Below are 22,627 nucleotides of genomic sequence, written 5' to 3' on the forward strand. Positions count from 1 at the left end.
TGCTATGTCAGTTACTAACGCAAGGGAACAAGATGAACCAGGGAAACAGGGGTCAGGGAAAGTGTTCTTGGAATGGAGAGATTTGAGCAAAGGTCAAGGGAGGGACAGAACCATATATAGAGAGGGTGAGGAAGAGTGTTCCTGGCAAAGGGACAGCAAGTGCAAAGGCCCTGAGGCAGGAGCATCCCTGGTGTATTGGAGAAACAGCAAGGAATGCATTATAATTGGAGTGCAGTGGACAAAGGCATAGGGTGAGGTCAGAGGTAGCAGGGGATGATGGGGGTAGATGGAGGGAGAACAGTATAATGAACTCCACATACCCAACCCTCAGCTACAACAGCCCCAACATTTGGCCAACAGCCATCAACATTGTTTTAGTGTCTACCCCAAATCCCCCAAACTGGAACAGTTTAGGGCAAATCCCAGACATCATTTTATTTCACTAGTCAATAAGGATTTTTAAAAAACATAACAATGGTACTGTTATTACCCAGAACAACATGAACAGTTCCTCAAGGCTGTATGATACCCCACCTGATTCAGATTCCTGCATTGTCTCAAAAACCTTTTCCAGTCAGGTTGTGGGAGGAGAATGGCTGGGGTCTGGGACCACAGGAGGGGCAGGTGTGTGCTTTCCTTGAGAGCCACCATTGGTGGGGGCTGGCCTCGGCCTGTGGGACAGTTGGATGCATGGTCACCTTCCCCCCAGAGTGTAAGTTTCCAGAGAGCAGGGAGCTTGCTTCGTTCTGCCCACCTGGCCATCAGCCTCAGGGCCCGGCCCAGAGCAGGGATTAAATGAACATGTGGTGGAAGGATGAATTAGTGAAAGAACGAATGCATACATGAATGAATGAATGAAAGAACGAATGCATGCCAAGGCCAATTCACTGATGCTCCGGAAGTTGGGAGGAACATGTGGGTTCAGTGGTTCCAGCGCCCTCCTGCTGGCTTCCCTGCCCCTCATGTTATAGTTGGGGTCACCTGACTACCTCACTCCCGGCCACAGTCCACATCCCCCACCCAGACCCCGTCTCTCGGGCAGCCGCTGTCCCTGGGTCAACCCTGCTTCCTCTGGGTGAGTCAGCTCATGGGAAAGAAGCAGACAGAATGTGTCTGGGAGAGACGGGAGGGGGTTAGGAGGCAGCACTGTGATCAGCCATTGCCCCGCTTGGGGCTTGTCTGTTCCACCTCTAAAATGGGGTTTCTACCTTAAATGCCCCCCACAGCCCTTCAAAGGGGTTGTGCGAGTCTCAGTTTATAGGTAAGCAAAGCTGAGGCCTGGCCCAGGGCCCCTGGCTAGGAAGTGCAGGGGAGCCCATTTGCTGGCCTCCACCACCTGGGTTCCGTCACATCTGAGGATGTGTGTATCCTGTGTGCGAGCGTGTGTGAGGGGAGATGTCTGTGTGTATGTGTACAAGCATGTGTGCAAGGGGTGTATGTGTGTATGATGCCTACAAGCATGTGTGTGAGAGTTGTATGTATGTTGTATGTATGTGAGTGTGTGTGGGGGGAGGTGTATGTGTGTTTGACGTGTGTGGGTATATGTGTATATATGTGTGTGAGCATGTGAGGGGTAGATGTGTGTATGAAGTGTGTGAGAGTGTGGGGGGTGTATGTGTATGACATGTGTGTGTATGGGGAGGTGTATGTGTGTTTGTCCGTGTGTGAGTATGTGGGGGGCTCTATGTGTGTGTGTGTGTGTGTGCGCGTTTGAGCACAGGAGGGTTTGTGTGTGTCTGGGTGGGTGAGGGACTATATGAGCATGTGCTAGGCAGGGGTGAGTGGTATGAGGCCGTGTATGTGAGTTTGCACACACACGTGTGTGACTGGGAGTGAGGGAGCCGGCGAGTGTGTGGTGATGATTGTGAGGGTGTGAACAGCGTGGGGGTCATTGGGGGCCATGCATATGGGGAGGACGCGTGTGCATGTGACTTGTGGGCTGTGTTTGGGCGTGTGTGACTGTATGCAGGGGCAGACAGGTGTCCTGGGGGGAGTGGGAACCTAGAAGGAGATAAGTCTAGGGATGAGGGGGTGTTTGTCCCTGAGACATGGCTTCCTTCAAGTCCCCAGAGTTGGGCAGAGGCCAAGTTCGTGGAGGCCTGGAGAGCCAGACAGAAGACTGGGCTTTAACCCCAACAACAGGGAGCCATAGATGGTGTTGGAGCAGTTGTAACCTGGCCAGCACTGAATTTCAGAAGGTCCCAGTCTAGCCGGGGAAACTTCTCTCTCTGGGTTGGGTTGACACTCTTTGTCCTGAGGCCCTGGCCGGACGTTGCACCCGCCTTGCAGTTGGGGCTAACCTGCTTGCATTCCAGGGGCTCTGTTCTATGGAACGCGGCTCTCCCCCTGCCATCCCCACCTGAGGCAGACAGGAATATTTGCTTGAAGTCAGTGCATCCAATATGACTTAAAGAATGTGGCGGAGAAGAAAATACTCCAAATGTTTACCAAAAAAAGCTACCTTTTCCTCTCTTTCATCTGAGTTGCCCAGAGGAATACAGCTGCAGCCGGGTGACATGCAGCTTTCTGCTCATGATGGATTGATACGCAAGAGGAGGGGAGCTGGGGCGGTGGAGGAGGAGCAGAGAGAGCAAGAGGGGGCGGAAGAAGAGCAAGAGAGGGAGGAGCAGGAGGAGGGATGAGGAGCAGGAGAAGGAGCAAGAGGAGCAGAAGGAGGAGCAGGAGGAGGAAGAGCAGGAGGAGGAACAGGAGGAGGAGGAGAAGGAGGAGCAGGAGGAGGAGCAGGAAGAGGAGGAGGAGCAGGAGGAGGAACAGGAGGAGGAGCAGGAGCAGGAGGAGGAGCAGGAGGAGGAGCAGCAGGAGGAGGAGCAGGAGGGGGAGCAGGAGGAGGAGCAGCAGGAGCAGCAGCAGGAGCAGGAGGAGGAACAGGAGGAGGAGGAGCAGGAGGAGGAGCAGGAGCAGGAGGAGCAGCAGGAGGAGGGGGAGGAGCAGCAGGAGGAGGGGCAGGCAGTGATGATTCTGGGCTGGCAGCCTGCAGCCTCTCCTGCCAGGGCAGTGCTCACACCTGTGGTGTCCGGGGGCATGGCCCAGGGCCAGCTGCCCGCTGAGTTACATGCTGCCCTAGATCAGGGCCACTGGAAAGGGTCCCTGATGTGGAAGTGCACGTGCAGGGCATTTCCAGGAAGGGCTCTGGGGAGACAGACCTGTAAGGAAGCAAGGGAGAGAAGGGGCTGTATTGTAGCCCCTGCAGAGGCTTCAGCTGGTCCCACGAGATGCTCTGGGGCTGGGATGGCCCTTTAGAGTTGTCCCCAGCTGAGGCAGGGAGACCAGGTCTTGGTAGCCAGCATCAACCGGTCATTGGCTGGAGTTGCCCCGAGGAGGGGCATGACCTTGGGTGAGGTGTTCCGTGCTGGCAGAGCAGCTCCTAGGAGGAACTCGCCTTGGAGGATCAGCGGCCACACCCCGGGCAGCGGGGCGGTGAGTGTGGGTCCTGGAGGAGGACCCGGACGGACACCACAGTGTCCACTACGCAAACCAGCCCATGAGACGGTAGCCTAAGGGAACAAGGCCATCCTGGCCCTCCGCCTTCCTTCTGCTCAGCTGGCCCACAGAGCTCCTGAGGCAGACTGCCTGTGCTGGAAGACTGGTCCCCACGCTTCCTAACTCTGACTCCCTGGTGCCTTAGCTTCCTCACCTGTAGAATGGGGATGAGGATAATAAATCTGCCTCTGTGTGGAGCATTTAGAACAGCGGCTGAACGAAGTGAGCAGCTTTTATTGAGCCCGGAGCTCATTTCTGAGAAATTGTCCCTACTCTTAGCCAAGTCCAACACAAAAACGTCATGCAGCACTGTAAATAACTTAAAGGTCAGAGTAACAACAGCCACATCTCCGAAAGCCTCCTTCGGCCTGGCACTATATCTTTGGTCCTTCGGCCCTGGCCGTGCCACCAGGGGGTGAGTTCCACTGAACGAGGGGACAAAACCAAGGCTCACGGAGGTGGCGTACCTTGCCCACCAGTGTCCCGGCCAGGGTCTGGTGGATGATACAGTTGGGGTAACAGAAGAGAGTGTAATGGAGGGATTACTTCAAGGGGTGTGGGCAGCATTTGGGGCATCCTGTGAGGGCTGTTGCAGCACTGAGTGTCAGCGACACTGGGGAGCTCTTACTACCTGGAGGCCTGAAGGGGCAGGGAAGGGAACATGTCACTGGAGAGAGTATAGCTGGAGGAGGGGGACCACTTAGGAGCCGCGGTTATAGGTAGGGGAATGCAGTGAGAGCCACCATATGGCCCCACAGAGAGGGAGTCTGGGGACTAAGTGTCCCAGCCTCTCTTTCTTCCTGCTCTCCAGTCTTCTGTGGGGTCTCCCACTGGCTGGACCTGACCAGGGGCTGGGGGCAGGGGGCCTATGGGCATAGTGTTCACACGTGAGCCTCCGGGCTGGAGAAGGGGGCAGACAGACTGCCCAGCACATCTGGGCTCTCACGGGAGTTGAGCGATGGAGCCAGCCTTGACGCCAGCAGGGCCCCCATCTTGTCGGGCTCCTTGGGAACGTGCCCGTGAGGTAGGGAGCACCGGAAGTGGCCCATGTGCGGTAAGGGACACCCCTTATCACACACAGAGGATGAGGGGCTAGTGTTCAGCTCGGCTGGTGCAAGTGGTTTGGGTCACATGCTACTTGGGGTGGCTAGGGCATGGAGGCCTGGCAGAGGAAGCCAGCAGGACTGGGTGACCATCCTGCTCAGGTCACCTCCCTTCTGTGGAAACCAAACATCAGCCCTAGGGAGATGAGGCCTCTGCGCCCCACAGACCTGCCCCCTGCTTTCTGTGCCTTTCCTTGACCAATGGCCAGCTTCCCCAGGTGATCCAGCTCACTCAGGGTTTGTCCACAGAAGGTTCTGGAACCAGGTGTCCTGCTGGGGAGAGGGTGGTTAGGATCTGAGGGTGGGAGCAAGCACCAGTGGTAACAGGGATGGGGGGAGACACTGCAGGCATGAGTGGGCAGTGTGCGGGGAGAAGAGGTGGCAGCTTGGGGGCTTCATAAAGATACCCTGGGCTCCCGTGCCAGGTGCCAGCAGTACGGACAAGCTTCCACATCGCTGCTCCCCTGCCCGTGCCCTTCTAGGGCCGTGCCCATACATCTCAGCATTCATGAATGAAACAGGAAAACTCACCGGGCTAGGGCTGTTGCATGAGATGCCCTGCACCAGGCCCCGATTGCCCTTCTCGCACTTAATCCCCGCTGTTTCTTCTGAGGAACAGCTTGCTCCTACTTTACAAGAAGGAGCGAATCACTGAGGTTGCATCTGGTTACAAGTAACAAAACATCTTACTGAAGTGGTTTCAATGATAGGAGTTGGCTTTTTCTTGCAAAATAAAGTCTGGATGAAGTTTTTTGTTTTTTTTTTTTTGTTTCAGAGGCTCAACAATTCTTCGAGGGCCTGGGTTGTTTCTATCCTGCTGGTCCGCCATTGTCCCCTTGTCAGCCTCTGGTTCTCTTGGTCACAAGATGGCTGCCTAAGCGCCAGGAATCACACTCTCACATCACAGCATCCAAAGATAGGAAACGAGAAGTCACCCTCTCAGGCCTCTGTTTTTATCAAGTGGTGTCTTGGGTTTTTAGCCTCTGTGGTCAGAGGCAGGCTGGTTGTGATGAGGAAATGGACAGCCAGACAGGAAGCGTGCCCTGCTCCCTTTGGTCATTTTTGTCATCACTGGCATGTGGTGACCAGAGGTAAGATTTGAGCCAGGGTTCTTGGGCTACCTAGGTAGCTTTAGGCTGCTTTCCATCACAACATGTTGTCATGTAGAGACCGATTCTGATTGCCTGAGTCACTGCTCATTACCTGGGGTGCAAATGGTCCAGAACTGACCCCTCCTGCAGAGGACGCAGCCTGGCCAACAGTGGAGGGGTCAAAGGAAAGGAAGCAGCAGATACCCAGCTAACCTCAGTCTCTAGCCCTCAAGGTCCTGGCCTCCCCAAGGCCCTTTCAAGCAAACCAGTCTTTAGCCAGTCCATGCTGTGACTTAAAACCCATAGACTGGCTATCAGCTTTACAAAAAGCATCTCTCCTATAAATAAAGGGAGCTGTGTATCTATCCATTAGGATATTTTAAGGTACAGGAAAGCCAGCTTCAAAACAAAGGAAATTCATCAATTCATGGAACTGAATGGTCCTGGGGTAATGCATTCAAGTCCAGCTTGATCCAGGATGCAGGTGATATTCCTAGGAACCAGTTGCACATACCCATCATCCTCTTTTTTTCTCAGTCCTGCTTTCCTAGTTAGCTCCATTCTCACACCCATATGATTGCAAGATGCCTATCCATAGCTCTGGCCCTTGCATTCCTTCTTCACATCTGGAGGGAAATAACCAGAAAGGTTCTTATCTTTTCTTCACACTGAATCCTCAGGACTTGTTTTGATTGGCCCTGACTGGCCTGAGTCAAGATTCTATCCTTGGCAATGACCAGTGAGATCTGGGAGCAATGAGCAGTGGGAACCATGAGCAATGAGCAGTGGGATCTGAGAACAATGAGCAGTGGGACCTGGGAGTAATGAGTGGTGGGAACTGAGAGGAATGGGCAATGGGAACTGGGAGGGATGAGCAGTGGGAACTGGGAGTAATGACTGGTGGGAACGGGAGGGATGAGCAGTGGGAACTGGGAGGGATGACTCGTGGGATCTGGGAGGGATGAGCAGTGGGATCTAGGAGTAATGACTGGTGGGAACTGAGAGGGATGAGCAGTGGGATCTGGGAGAGGTGAGCAGTGGGATCTGGGAGGGATGACTGGCAGGAGCTGGGAGCCATCGCTGACAGGGTGACTGCAGTCAGGGTGGCTGTGGGAAAGCCTCACTGAGGAGTCAGTGTTTGCAGAGCTCCGAAGGCCACACCAGCCTTGCCGTGCAACAAGCAGGGCACTGGAGAAGGGCACTGGGAGCGGGAGAAATCTGTGCTGGCCGAGTCCTGCCGGCGTTCAGTGCGCAGGGCGGGATGCTCTGAGAAGAGGGCCATTTTTGGCTGCCCTTGAAGCGTTGGGGGGGTTAGACCATGGAGGGAGGAATGGAGCTGCACACCTGGAGGAGGGCATGGCAGGAGGCACGGACCGCCGTGGGGTGGGCTATCCTCTGGACTGTGTGGGGGCTTCATGTTCTTCCCAGTGGCCTCAGTGTGGGAGGGTCTGTGAGAGGAAGAAGTGGAATTCAATGCTGAGAAACAGCGTTTGGTTTTTAAAAATTAGACGTCCCTCAGAACGCTTCGGAGGGTATCGGAGGCTCCCAGTCACAGGAGTGCCATGCGGTATGGACTGGGTGGGAGCCGAGGTCGCTGCCTGACCTCGCTCAGAACCCCTTCCGCCTCCCAGAAGTTCACCCCCCAGATCCTCTGGGCAGCCCCAAGAGTCTGCCATGGCCCAGGAGGCCAACTTCAATAGCATCTATTTGGTGTTACAAATCAAGGAATTTTCTGGAGCCAAGTTTCTCCCAAGACCCCTCCCAGGCCCAAGAATCCCGCCCTGGGTAATTCTGGGCTCTGGGCAGCGCCTGGTACATTATTGGCACTTCCTGGGGGACATGTCAGAAAGAGATTGATTTTTCTCCCTCCAGCGGTGCAGAAAATCCTTCCTGCTCTCCAGACAGGTTTGGGGCTGGGTTGGGGGGCAGAGAAGCAGACTGAGAGTAGCCCTGCCCTACCCTGTGCAGGAATCCGCACCACAGACCCCAGCTGCTGCTGCCCTCCCCAGAGCCCCCCATCCAGGTCTGGTCGCGTGGTGGGGAGGGCTGGCCTCTCACTGAGCGGGGATCTGCTATCCTGTGACTCCTCTCCAACTGAAGTCCCCATTCTGCCCTCTGGATGGACACATAGTCCCTCCCACTCACCCTGCCCCAGGACAGACCTGCAGAGCAGATGGGGCAGTGACCAAGGACACCCAGAAACTTCCTTCTCTAGGCTGAGCAGCTCCAGCTCCTTAGGTATGGGGTCTCCAGCCCTTTCCCCTATACATACTCTATCTGTCTCTGTCCATCTGCTGGGGTGTAGTTCAATTCTGAAAATCGCATAGCAATCTCCTCCCTTACTGTGAGTCCCAGACCTCAGTTAATATGACCTCAGGTTTTTTAGCAGCTTATTAGTGTGGTCATGTAAAGCTTTCAGTCTTTCTCAGACTCTCCTATCCTGTGCTTTTGTAATCTTTTTTTTTTTTTTTAAATACCAAAGATTATAGGTGTTTACCTCACTTCTGGCTGGTTTCAACCACATGTTTTAGTCTGTGAAGTGACTGAATCCTGCCTGGGGCTCTAGTCACATTATCTCCTGTGGGCACCCATGCTGACTAGGGCCAGATTTCAGTGGCACCAAAAGACTCCCCAGATGTCCTTCTTCACTGTGCCAGAAATTTCCCCATCATGCCCTCAATGCATGCTCTTCCTCTAGCCTGGTCCTTCTTTGGGTTCCTTGTTTCAGTGCATAGTCTCCTTATCCATGAGAGGCCTGTGAGCTGCCCTGGGCCCCCGACAAACTCCCCATGGATCATTCACCAAGCATTGCTGATTTTCCCCTCCTGTCCCCTCCTGCCACCATCTATGTCAGAGCCACTGTCGTCTCTGGCTTGGGTGATGGGGACGGTTTCTTTCCACATCTCCACCCTGCCACTCCGACCTTCTCTAACCTAATTTCTGTTCTGTCTGGAATGATCTCGAAAAGTGTCATTCGGACCTCGCCACTCCCCTGCCTGAAAGGCCCTCAGTGGCACTCCTTAGCTTGCGGGTGATCCAGGCTCCTCCCTTCCCTGAGGCCAGCCCCCCTGCCCCTTCCCATTTCTCTCGTGGGCAGGCCACATCCCTCCTACCTCTGGGCCTTGGCATGTGCTGTTTCCTGGTCTGAAATGCCCTTTTCCCATCCTGCTAAGTTTGGCTGATTCTATTTGATCCTTCCTGTTATTTGGCTGCCAGCTCAGCCTTTGCCTTCCTGGGGGAAGCTTCCTGAAGCTGCACACAAGAGCAGCTACTCTTGGGTCAAAAGTTTTCTCTGCATTCTGTTCCACTCCTTCATAGAATGCACCAAACTTATAGATTCAGGAGGGTTATTATGGCTGCTCCTAGCTTGGATCTGTAGGCCCAGAGAAGGCAGGGATAGCATCTCCCTGCATCACGGTCCTCCCAGGGCCCCTGCAGTGGGGGTGATACCGAATAGCACACAGGTGGTGTTCAATGTAAAATGAGTCAGTGAATGAACATGAATAGACACACACTAGGTCCTTCTTTCTGCTTCCTACTGGTCAGTACCTTCTCCACGCCAGGCTTTCTCTGCCAGAGGCTAGGGAGGTGGAGGTGAATGGCCTGGCCCCAGCCTCTGAGGAATGTCACAGGTGGGGTTCTCCAGAAGCAGAGGCTGAGATGGAGTTGTAGGTCCAAGCTGTTGAGTAGGGCTCAGCAAAGGAAAAGGGGAGGAGCAGGACTGGGCTGAGGTGGTGTTGCGATGGTGGCCAGACAAAGCCTTGGAAGGAACTCTGGAGCAGGTACTGCCCATCCAGCTGGCCAGACCTGTTACCCCTGCCTCTCTCAGCCTCTGGCTGTCGCCCACCTGGGAAGGCTGCAGTTCTGCAGGTGGGACAGGCCCTGGAGTATCTGACAGCTGGGGGTGTATGCTGATTCCATTCCCGGTCCCATGACGTGCTGGAGCTGGCTCCTATGGGCTCACAAGACCCAGTGTTAAAGATTCAGGGATTTGTGAGCCAATTGTTAAATCATTTGTAGCTTAAAATCAGCCATGATAGGAACATTTATCCCAAAGAAATTAGCAAACACTGTAAAAGGTACAAAAGGGCTTTTTTTCCCCCCCCTGAAATTTACTAGTACATCACTAGCTGTAGCTTTGATACAAGACTTCCCTTGAAGGGGCATCTGAATGGTATATCTCCATGTCCACCACAAAGACCCGCTGGCCTGATGGGAGATGCTGACAGATGGACAGTCTCACAGGGCGAAGGTGACAGGTATCAATAGCCCAGGACAGCCATAAAGACAATGAGGGAGTCACTGACAATCAAGGAAGGCTTCATGGATGAGGTGACTTTTTTCTGACATGATAGCATATTCAAAAGGCACAAAAGGCAATCCCATAAGTAAGGCTCCTGTCTCCCCAGATCCCTGGCACTGGGTGCCCTCCCCGGAAATAGCTACTCTTACCAATTTCTCATGTATTCTCCAGAGATATTATTCTGTGCTCTTACTAACACTCATGTGCACATCTTTTCTTCCTCACACAAATGAACTCACGCTCTGCGTACTTTTCTGCACCTTGCTTTGTTCTCTTCACTGTGTCTCTTGCAGATCAGCCTTCCTTAGTAAGTACAGAACTGCCCAGTTCTCTTTAACAGCTGCAGGACATTCCAGTTCACAGAAGTGTCAGAATTTATATAACCAGTCCCCACTGGCGGATCTTTTGATTCTCTCAGCCTTTTGATATTTCAGATAACGCCTCCGTGAGGCACTTGGTCATTTGGCACATGCGTGAGCCTCCCCAGAGGGTACATATCCAATGGTGGAATTGTTGGGTTGAGCCTCTGAGATGGCAGTAAAGATTAACTGGGTAAGGAACAGGGGGCCAGAGCCAAGAGGTGGACAAGGATGGGCATGGCAGTCAAGAGGAAGGGGCTCGTTCTCAGCTCGCCTCAGGGGAGCGGCATGCGGCTGCTGGGGTCATGGCCAGTACACTGGGCGCACTCAGACAAGGAAATTAAGGAGAGTTTAGGAAGGGACGGCTGTCCAACAACTGATGAACAGGGGACAGCCTGTGGCATATCCATACGACAGAGTATTATTCAGTCATGGAAAGGAAGGCCGTATTGGTACATGCTACGCCATGCTACACGGATGGACCTTGAAAACATTCTGCTGAATGAAGGAAGCTAGACCCACAAAAGGCCACCTAGTGTATGAAGCCATTTATGTGAAATGTCTAGAATGGGCAAATCATAAAGACAGAATGCTAGTTAGTGGCTGCCTGAGACTGAGGGGAAGGGAGAAATAGGGAGTGACCCCTAACAGGTATGGAGTGTCTTTCTAGGGAGATGAGAATGAGGGGCCCAGGCGGGAGCGAGCATGAGGGGTACCTTTCGGGACTCCCCTCCTGCCCTCTAATCCCCCACCAGTGCTTCCACTGGTCAGGCCCACCTGGAGGTGACAGCTGCATCCCATCGGTCCCATGACCGATATGCACCAGGCCCAACCAACCAATCACCAGCAGCAATGGTCGGGGGCCGTGTAGTCTCCTTGGGGCGTAAAGCAGGAAGCAGAAGCATGGGGAGTGGTCTGGAGAGACTACGGAGGCACACTCTGATCTTGCTTATGTCCCTCCCTTTCTCTGAGCCTCCCTTTCTTCACCTGTGAAATGGGAATGATAACGTCCATCTCTCAGGGAGTGTCAGGAAAATCAGACAGGGCTCTGGAAACACCGTATCAGTTAAAAAGGAGCATGGATACAAAGCCAAGACAGACAGAGTTGGAAGACAGAGAGACAGCATCAGAAGGAGCTTTGGAAATCATCTAGTTTAGACCCTTGGGTTCAAAATGGGGAAATTGAGGGCCAGCGAGGGTACCCGGCCAGTCAGCAGCAGACACAGCCCAGTCTCAGCGCTGGAGACCATCCCTGCATACAACTTCTCTTCTGAGATCGTTTCCTTAAAAATAGACTTTATTTTTCAGATCGGTTTTAGGTTCACAGCAAAACTAAGCAGAAGGGACAGAGATCTCCCATACACCCCCTGCCCCCCACACACGAAGTCTCTCTGCACCAGAGAGACACATTTGTTACAACCAATACGAGGTCCTTATAAGTCCTGACTTGTGTTCCTGGCCTCCACTGGCTTCCCTGTCCACTCACGATAAAATCCCACCTCCTAGCCGACCAGCAGCCACAGGTGGAGAAGAGAAGGGAACACGTTCCGTTCATCAGGTAAAACGTGAACCCTGTAGCAGCCACTTCTTGTCTCCCCGAAAGTCCCCCCAGTCCGCTAAGCTGAGGCCCCTTGCTGTGTTCAGACCCCCGGCCACCGGTGGGGTGGGAGGCGGGAGAACTCCGTGTTCTCCAGAGACCCTCTGAGACACCTGACCCTGGGCCTCACAGATTTATTTTCCCCTTTACTTTCCTGCTGCATCGAGGCCTCTCTGCATCACAGGATGGTAAAATGGCAGCCCCCAAGCAGTCGTATGTTGCTGCTCTGTAAGCTGGGACCCAGCAGTGCCACCAGGGCCATAAAATACTGACATGGATCCGTCCCAGCTGCTCCAAGCCCTCTGAATGCCCGTCCCCACATCATCGTTGCTCCCGGGATCCTCTGGACTTCCCCTCCAGCCAGCCAGGCAGGGCCTCGCAGACCCTGGAACAGTCAGGGGGGGATGCTCAGGCTCGCTGCATGCTGGTCGTGGAATAGTTTGAATGCACCCTGTTGGTGAATTTACCTTTGGGCATTTCTTGGGCACCTGCTGTGTGCCAAGCACTGGGAAAGTGCATGGGGCTGTGTCATCTCAGAGCCCGTAGACCCTCGGACTACACGTGTCATTGAATCACAATCCAGACTCTCCCAGTGTAAAAGGAAGCTTATCCTGAAGTCCCTCTGGACAGCTGAGAAGCTGGTAGTCAGCCTGGCCTCCGGGGGTGGGAGCGGGGCGTGCAAAGAATGTGGCTTTGTCCCACACTTGTTTCCTCTGCTGTTGTCCCCTGCCTCGGGGAGAGGGCTGGGTGCCCACCCGGATGCCTGTCTGGGTGGCCAGTTCTGGCCAGGGCAGCTGTGATTATGCCCAGCTTAGCGCGGATATAATGCAACCACTGAGGCTCGGAAAATGCAGAGTTTGCAGGGTTAACAGGCTGGACATCATCTGATTAGGGGCCCACACAAATACTACCATGGCCTCAGGCCAGCTGTGGCCTCACAGGAAGAGGGAGGCAATGTGCGGGAGGCTGCGTGCAGCACGAATGGTAGCTGCGCCCAGCCTGACCCCGGAGCCTGACCCCCGGCACAGGGGCTCCTGGCCCGGCATCCGCCACACGAAAACAGTGGGTGTCACAGCCTCAAAAATACAACCTAAGGTTTTTTCACTAAAACCTTCCAGAGACTTTTTAGAAAACCCCACTCTATTAAGGTATAATTCACACACCATCCCCAGTACACTTATGGAAAGCGTACAGTTCCGCACTCTCGAACATAGTCTCAGGTATGTTCAACCATCATACTTTTCGAGTATTTTCATTACCTCAGAAAGGAACGTGTACCTTCAGGCGTCAGTCATCTCCCCCAGCCTCTTCCCACACCGCTAGTCTACCTTCTGTCTCTATAGATTTGCCTATTCTGGACATCGCATATAAATGCAGTCGTACAATTTGTGTCTTTTGTGTCTGGCTTCTGTCCCTGAGCATAATGCTCCCAAGATCCATCCATGTTGTAGTGTATGTCAGCACTTCATTCCTTTTTATGGCTGAATAATGTTCCATTGTGTGGATGTGCCACATTTTGTTTATCCATTCATCAGTTGATGGACAGTTGGGTTGTGTCCACTTTTTGGCGATTATGAAGAATGCTGCTGTTCACACTGGTTTACAAGTTTTTATGGGCGTATGTTTTTATTTCTCCTGAGTATATACTTAGGAGCAGAATTGCTGGCTGGGTGTCTTAGTCTTTTTAGGAGGCAAAGTACCACAGACTGGGTGACTTATGAACAACAGACATTTATGTCTTACAGTTCTGGAGGCTATAAGTCCAAGATAAGTCACCAGCATGGTCGCCTTCTGGGAACGCCCTCTTTCTGGTTCAAAGCCAGTGCCTTCTTGCTGTGTCCTCACATGGTGGAAGGGGCTAGGGGTCTCTCTGGAGCCTCTTTTATAAGGCATTCATCCTATTCACGACAGCTCCACCCTCATGACTTAAGAATCTCCCAAAGGCCCCACTTACTGTCTCCCCGGGGGGAGGGGGCTAGGGGGGCTGGGAGAGCAAGGGGGGGTTAGGATTTCAACACATGAATTTGGGGGGTGGGACTCAAACATTCAGGTCATAGCACTGGGCCATACGATAACCCTGTATTTCACATTTTGAGGAACTACCAGATAGTTTTCCACAGGGCTGCTCCATTTCACATTCCCACCAGTAGTGTGTGAAGGTTTCCATTTCTCTATACCCTTGCTAACACTTGCTATGTCTGTATTTCTTCTGTCAGCCATCCTAGAGGGTGTGAAGTGGCTATTTTGATTTGCATTTGCCTGATGCCTAATGATGTTGAGCATCCTTTCATGTGCTTAGCGGCTGTTGTACCCACTGCATTTTTATAAATTGTAACATATAGCTTCTGTGCAAAAAAGCACACAGGACATTTATATTGATTTAAAAGAAGAATTATAGGGTGCCCGGGAGGCTCAGTCCTTAAGCGTCTGCCTTCGGCTTGGGTCATGATCCCAGGGTCCTGGGATCGAGTCCCACATGGGGCTCCCTGCTCCGCGGGAAGCCTGCTTCTCCCTCTCCCACTCCCCCTGCTTGTGTTCCCTCTCTCGCTGTGTCTCTCTCTGGCAAATAAATAAAATCTTTAAAAAATAAAAATAAAAGAAGAATTATAAAGCATCCGTATCAAGGAGCAGACATTGCCAGCACCCCAGAAGTGCCCCAGATGACCCCTGTCAACCACAGCCCCTCGCGCCCCACCCTGGAGACAGCCACCGTCTTGATATTTGTGACCCTCATTTCTTTTTTTTTTTTTTTTTAAAGATTTTATCTATTCAGTTGAGACAGAGAGAATGAGAGAGAGCACATGAGAGTGGGGAGGGTGACCCTCATTTCTTGACTTCTTATTATACTTTCCGCCTCTGTAGGTGCCCCCGAACAATACAGTCCACTTTTGCCTACTTTTGAACCTGATATGGATGAACTCATTCCGTGGACGTCTTTTCCAATTGCTTTTTTCCCTCCCCACTGTATTTCTGGGCTTGACCTCTGTTGGTGTGCTTTGCCATAGCTGTTCATCGTCACTGTCCTGTAGTGTCCCGCTGAGCGCACCCCTCAGCTTATCCATCCCACCGTGGCTGGCCATACGGAGAGCGCCCAGTGTGAAGATACCGTGAGACCACACTGGGCCCTCTCCATATGTCCTTCAATGCTGCTGCTATGAACGTCCTTGAGCCTGGTTCCTGTGCACACAAGCATTTGATTCTCTCAGGTATATGCCTTGGAAGTGAAATTTCTGAGCCATAGGTCAGCGTGTCTTATCAGACACCATGCAGTGTATGCACACCCACCAGCCGTGCTGAGGGTTCTAGGTGCCCCACATCCTCAGCATCGTCCGAATCCATTTGGAGTGTCCCCCAGCATGTGTGTGTTGAAACTTCTGACTGCACTGCAATCCCAGTCAGCCGGAACCTGCTGCCGAACCCTGCCCCCAAAGCGCATCGCCACACCCCCGAGCCTTTTCTTGCTTGCTCTTTTCCCATGCTTCTCAGGCCCAGGCGGGGAGGCGGGCTGGACGCTGGGGAACTTTCTCCTCACTGACAACCAAAAGGGACATCTGTGTTATCTGGGGGGCTGCTCATCCCAGTAGCAGCTGCGCATGTGTGCAGGTCGTATGAGGACGACAGCGCACAGTAGGTGCTCTGTCACTCTAGGTGTCCTGGAATCAGAGCATTCAGCCAACTGAAATCTCTGTCCCAGAACATTCTGGATGCTGTGGCATTGCTGGCTCATTTGATTCCAGATACTGTGGTTGAAACAGGGTGGTGCTCCCTACCCGTTGAGGCCACTGACCCAAGCACTGGTCACCTCCTCCTGGAAGCAGAGCTCACAGGACTGGGAGGACCCTGAACAGGAGCCCATCCTTGGAGGCAGGAAACTTATCTTGTCACCTCTGTGTCCCCAGCACCCGCACCGGCCCAGGCCCAGAGGCAGAGCTAATGACTATTTTTTGAATGTCTGATTCTGTTCCAGCACCCTGGCTTTCGCCAAGAAAAGATGGAATTGACTTCATTCCATGTTTCAGTGAAGGCGGCTGAGGCCCAGAAAGGGGGTGTGACAATTCCAAGGTCACAAAGCAAGTCAGCAGAGCCACCAAGCAGTTGATTCACAACCCTCAGCAGTAAGACCCTTGCCTTTGAATGCCCCACAGACCAGCTCCAGGACTTAGCTGAGCCTCAGTTTTTACCCCTGTAAAATGGAATCATGCTAACCTCATAGAGTTAAATAATGCCACATACGAAAACATGGGCCCAGTGCATGTACAGGTGATTAATAAATGTTCAGTCATTTACTCATTAATCCCCTCTTTTTTTCACTCTATAACAGGCAAAGTTAATTTGCCAGTCCAGATGAAGACCATGAAAATGCTCATACACTGTGACCCAGAAACTGTGCTCACTAGTACATCCCCATCCCAGTGCCTGGTACACAGTAGGAGCTTCATAAATGTCTGTTGGGATAAAATCGGGCTGAAGATGATGAGAAAGGAAGAGAAGCTTTAGTTCCAAAGATACTTCCTTCTATAATATAGTTTAAACAAAGAAAGAAGAAAGAAGGCAGGGAGAGAAAAGATTTTAAAAAGAACAAACCCCAAAGCCTGAAAACAAGCTAAATATCCAGTACCATGGGGGGTTGGTAAATGTTACTTTCTTTGCTTGCAGGGATATTCCAAGGCAGGGGTCAGCAAAATATGGCTCACGGGCCAACTGCCCACGTACCAGCCATTAGTTTTGCCTGTCCTTGAACTTCGTTATCAGTGGGATCACACAGTTGGTTCTTTCTGGCATCCAACTTCTTTCACTCAGCATTACATCTTAGAGATCTGTTCTTTTTGTGTGTATTAGTTCATTCTTTTCTGTTGCTGTCAAGTGCTTCGTTGTATGATTACAGTTAGTTACAATTATCATCCCCGTTTTGCATACGGGGAAACTGCAGCACAGAGGACTCAAGGAGGTTGCCCAAGGGCACACAGCAGGTTGGTGTTAGATCTGGGATTTAAACCCAGAGTCCAGCATCTGTGCTTCTCGTCCCCCGTATAGTGCTGCATCTCAGTGCTATGGCGATGGGAGCCTGAGGGGAATTGGGAACTCAGAAGAAGAGGCACACCATGTAGCCTGGAGGGCAGGGAAAGCTGCCAGGGAAGGCTAAATCAGAGCCAGGGTTCCCAGCCTCGGGTGTTCACCGTGCCTGGCAGATGTCATAAGTGGTCAAAGCAGAGGACCTCTGAGGTCAGGGAGGCAATATGGAGTGGTGGGGACTGTGGCAGATTGAGGGATGCCAGCCAGGGAAGGAGGCAGCTGCTGGGACAGCTCCTGGTGTTGCTGCCACGTGACCGTGCTGGCAGAGGCTGTGGGGAGAGGACGGCCATGCTGCCCTCCCCGTAGGCCAGCCCTCAGCTGTGCCAGTTAGTAAATGATTTGACTCTCACCCTACAGTTGCCAGATGCCCTTTCTGTTTGCCAAAACACAGAAACCAACCAACCAACCAACCCCGGAAGTCTATCTGCTGGTTTTTAAATGTTGGTTCAAAAATGATTTTAAACCTGTGCAGGCCAGGGGCACCTGGGTGGCTCAGTCGGTTAAATGTCTGCCTTCGGCTCAGGTCATGATCCTGGGGTCCTGGGATCGAGTCCCGCATGGGGCTCCCTGCTCAGCGGGGAGTCTGCTTCTCCCACTTCCTCTGCCCCTCCCCGGCTCGTGCTCTCGCTCTCCATCTCTCTCTCTCTTAAATAAATAAATAAAATCTTTAAAAAAATAATAAAAAATAAATAAAGCTGTGCAGGTCAAAGAGAACCCTCTGTGTGCCCTGGACTGGCCTGAACTGACCTGAGCACCAATCTACGGACCAGATAGGAGTTGGGAGGGGCCGGGAGAGCAAGTGAGCTCCAGGTAGAAGCACAGCACAGAGGCCAGGGGTGAGAGGGATTTGAATCCAGGTCTGAGACCCCCCACCACAAAGAACCACAAAAGCCCAAGCCGGGTAGGCTGGGCGAGGCTGGGCGAGGCTGGGCGGGGCTGGGCCGGGCTGGGGGCCGCCCGGGACCGCTGCTTGCAGTGTGCAGTGACGTGCGCTGTGCTCTTCCCTGCCCGCCCCTGCAGATCCTGGAGGAGAACATGAAGCTGGAATGTAAATGCCACGGTGTGTCTGGCTCGTGCACCACCAAGACATGCTGGACCACGCTGCCGCAGTTCCGGGAGCTGGGCTACGTGCTCAAGGACAAGTACAACGAGGCTGTCCACGTGGAGCCCGTGCGCGCCAGCCGCAACAAGCGGCCCACCTTCCTGAAGATCAAGAAGCCGCTGTCGTACCGCAAGCCCATGGACACAGACCTGGTGTACATCGAGAAGTCGCCCAACTACTGCGAGGAGGACCCGGTGACGGGCAGCGTGGGCACGCAGGGCCGCGCCTGCAACAAGACGGCCCCGCAGGCCAGCGGCTGCGACCTCATGTGCTGTGGCCGCGGCTACAACACCCACCAGTACGCCCGCGTGTGGCAGTGCAACTGCAAGTTCCACTGGTGCTGTTATGTCAAGTGCAACACCTGCAGCGAGCGCACCGAGGTGTACACGTGCAAGTGAGCCCGGGACTCGGCGGCTGGGCGCCTCCAGCCGCAAGTCAGACTGCAGGGGGGACCGGACAGCTTCCGGCTGCAGTCACCCTGGCAGGTCTTGTCCGGGATCTCGGCGGGGGAATGCTGAGCTTGTCTTTTCTGCTGTGGGGACACCTCTCCTGGGTTTTCTGCAGGCGCCCGGTGGAAAGATCTCCCCAGAGCCCTGGACTGTTCTCTTCCACACCCACTGCTGCTCCGCCCCACCCCACACACTGCCTGGTGGGGCCCTCCTTGGCTGGAGCAGAGCCTTTTGCACCAGGAGCTCTGGGCCCTGGGGCCTCAACATAGCAATATTTAACAATTTATTCTGATAAAAAATAATATTAATTTATTAAATTAAAAAAGAATCCTCCCACCTCATCGGGATCCGTTTTCTGCAATCAAAGTGGACTGCTTGCTTTCCTTGCGGGATAATTTTGTCGCTAGGACAAGGAGTCAAGTAGAACTGTACATAATTATCCTTTATGCAGATATTTCTACTAGTTGATTTTGCAAGTACCGCCCCCCCCTTGCAGCACTAGATGTTTAAGAGCAGACGTCCTTTATACATATATAGATATATATACACACACGTTTATATTTTTTTGCTGTTTGCTGCTACTTATCCAGAAATTTAAGCTGGTCCAGATTTGGAGTCGTCTCCCAGATTATGATTCCCATCCTTTAGTCCTCCCCAGCTCAAACTTACACCAGTAGAAGAATCCAGTTTGGAATACAGAGAGAGAGGAAAGATAATAATAAAACTCCCAGCAGTTTCCATCTTTTGGAAAGTGAGCCACTGGATAAGAGAGAATATTTTGTAAGAGACTATTTTTATATGAATATTTTATTTATATCGAGTCTGCCTGTATGATTCCATGGCCTGTGCTTCTTCTTAATTCTGGTACTTGCTTTGGGGTAAGGAGGAGCGAGGCCTGGTTCCCATGGGGACCCTCACATAGCTGGGTTCTCGAGTTCTGTTGGCCAAGCAGGCAGAAGTGGCCCCTGGATGCCTGGGTTGGGGTGTCATTGGTATTACCTGGGAAAGGAATCAGATCCCCAGCCTACGCCTTTTGAGCAAGGTCACTGTGATGAGCCATATGGCGGGCAGGCCCGTGCCCTTGGCATTGGGTGACCATTAGAGGGCTTGATGGTTCGCCACATGGCAAAACCAGCTCAGGGAGCCCGCTGCTCACCAGGATGCCCCTCCCATTGCCGTGGGTCCTGACAGGTGAGGCACAGTCCTCAGTTACGGAGCAGAAAAACTGGGGTGAGGGATCCCATGAGTAGCAGGGCTCAACAGGGCTTCCTGGATGTCGCGGTCCTAGAGCAGACTGGCAGAGAGTTGTGGATGAGTCCTCTTTGCTCTGGGTCCACCTATATCCAGTGCCTGCCGACCTGCAAAGCTCTCCTCCAAGAGGCTGTGGGTGTTCTAATATGTGTCCGTTTGCATTTCTGTGTGCATGTGTGTGTGTTTGTGTGTGTGTGCGTGACCTTTGGGAGTCTTGGGGGTAGTCACGTGACTTTGCACCTTCGAGCACCTCTGCGGTGCTGATGTGCCTACATTGTGTGTTCTCCTGCATATACCCAGCTGTGTGTGTGTCTCTCTCCATGTGCCTGAGAGATTCAGGGGGGTGTGTGCCTGTGCATCTGCTGGTCCCCAGGTGTCTCTGCTTGCGGGTGAGGTGTGGTGTGAGGCAGACTACAGGGACCTTTGGCGATTGTGATGAGCCACCAAGAGATGGCACCTCTGAACTCTGTGCCCACAGACACTGGTGAAACTCAGATACCTCTGAGACCACAGCCTGATGGCCCCACGCACTGGGAGCCCCTCAGTGTCTAGGCTGTGTTGGACTCCCCAATGTCAGCACTGGGCCTGGATCACAGCATGGACAAATAAAATGGCTGGATGGTTGGTTGATTTCTTCCGTTGGACCGTTTATTTCTTCTTTACTTGGGTGTCAGGATGGGTAGGGATGTGAAGGAATGAGTGGATGGATGGGTAGCTGGATGGATGGGTGAGTGGATGGATGGATGGATGGATGGATGGATGGTGGAGTGGGTAGGTGGGTGGGTAAGTAGATGGGTGGATATCTGGATGGGGGAGTGGGTGGGTGGATGGGTGGATAGGTAGGTAGGTGGGTAGGTAAGGGAGGAGAAAATATACAGAAACTTCTTATAGATTCCATGTTACAGTCTATCTCTGCCTTAGAAAACCAGAGTCTACCATGAGCAAAGAGAATTTCCAAGCTTGCAGTCCCTCTGTTCCTGGCCTCATGGTGTCCAAGAATTGGGAAGGTTCTGACCAGCCTCCCCAGATACCAGAAATTACCCCCATGTCCTTCCTTACTATCCAGATGAAGAGTGTGTCTGGCATGAGGGCAGCAAGGCCTACGAAAAGAATGGCCAGGTTGCCTGCCAGCCTGTCACCTGGCCCCTTAGCACACTTTTAGTTCCTGACCCTGGGCCTGCTCCCTCGCTGAGGTCCCCAGCTCAGTTGAGCTCTGAGCCTCAATTTCTCCATCTGTAAAGGTAGGATAATAATATTTACGTCACGGGGTCCTCCTAGTGATGATTGTATGGCACTTTGAGTTGCAGAGCAATGGATGAATGATAAATATTACTATTATTAACTAATACTATTCTTTCCATAATGATGGGATTCTTCAAACACAATGGTAAAAAATATTGGGCACTGTGTTGGGCAAAGTTATTTCCCCCTCTTTGGTTTATTCCTAAAATGGCTTTTCAATAAAGCAGACATGAAAAAGGCCCAAATCTTGAGAGACTGAATCAAAAACTTAAGTAAAATCTCCCACCTTTTTGGTATTTTGACAAACACCATGAGGATGGTGCAGGCTGCAAGCTGAATTTGGCCTTTGGACCACCAGCGTACAGCCTCTGATTTGGACCAAAACTCTCGTTTTAGAGGTGGAGAAACTGAGGCCCAGAGAGGGGCAGGGCTTTATGCAAGGGCACGCAGTAAGTCTAGCAGAAAGAAGACCAAGGGCAGGACTTGTGCCTCCTGGGAAAGGCCTCTCATCAACACGGTACACCCAGCCGCAGCAAAATAGTTTGCAGGGGGCTTGGGAAGGATAAATGTCCTATTTGTTGTTCAGACATACATATGCATGCATACATGTGTGTGCACACACATTCCCACATCCTCTGGACTTCAGTTTAAACCTAGCCCAAGGCTCCACAGGGCAGGATCTAGGCCTTCCCAAGGGCCCTGAAGGGATAGGCCTGCAGGGGGTGCCCCAGCAGCTGGCCAAGGGAACCCCAAATCCTCCCATTCTCCCCTATTCCAGAGCCTAACCTTCTCCACCTCTGTCAGCTGTCTGGTCCCGGACTCAGTCTTGGGTCTTATCTTCCTCTACCCCCCATCCATCAGCAAATCCCATTAGTCTACGTCAAAATACAGCCAGCAGCCTTTGGTGGCAGAGTCTGGCTACATTCGCACCATGCTGGGGTCCTCTTGTTCCAGGTCATATTGCTGGAGCATGTTTCAGTCTCCCTTGCAGTTGAGAGTGGCCGGGGGGCTAGGCTCTGGACCACGAAGTGGGGGTGATGTGCTCCACTCCCAGCCCATCAACACTTCGCAGGCTCTTTCCCTTCTGCAAGCCTGACACAGCCACCCAGGGGCCATAGAGTATGGGCAGCAGAACCATAGAAGGAAGGGCTCCAAATTGTCCCTGAATGGCCACTTTGAGGAGAGCCACCTTCTGATCAGGAACACTGACAAGCAAGAAATATACATCTTGTTGTGGAAGCCGCTGAGATTTGGCAATTCATCCGTGACAGCACAGAGCCCCTCCCTCATGAGGCTCCAGCTCGTGGCCTTCCTTCTGTTCTTCCAAACGTGCCATGTTCCGTCCTGCCTCTGGGCCTTTGCATCGGCTGTTCCCTCTGACCTTTGCATGGCTGGCTATTTTTGGTTAATAAGACTCAACTCCAATGCCAACTCTTCAATAGTATAATCCCAGCGACCCTGGCTTCTAACACCTTATATCCACTATTTTTGTTTCTTTTTTATTTATTTATTTATTTATTTTTATTTTATTTTTTTTTTTAATTTTTGTTTCTTTG

General features: G+C 52.6%; 1 protein-coding gene across 1 annotated transcript in view; it reads left to right on the top strand.

Annotated features, from left to right (window-relative positions):
• The window catches only part of WNT7A (Wnt family member 7A), a 63,087-nt gene extending 42,621 nt beyond the window's left edge, over nt 1–20,466 (top strand). The window contains exon 4 of the mRNA XM_081822778.1: nt 18,048–20,466. Within this exon, the coding sequence (XP_081678904.1) occupies nt 18,048–18,527 (480 nt within the window). The 3' untranslated portion in view covers nt 18,528–20,466. The remainder of the gene's footprint in view (nt 1–18,047) is intronic.
• Nucleotides 20,467–22,627: the final 2,161 nt, after the last annotated feature.

This window comes from Leptonychotes weddellii, chromosome 1 (genome assembly GCF_054177405.1).
Source record: "Leptonychotes weddellii isolate Sample4059 chromosome 1, ASM5417740v2, whole genome shotgun sequence".
Lineage (NCBI taxonomy): Eukaryota > Metazoa > Chordata > Mammalia > Carnivora > Phocidae > Leptonychotes > Leptonychotes weddellii.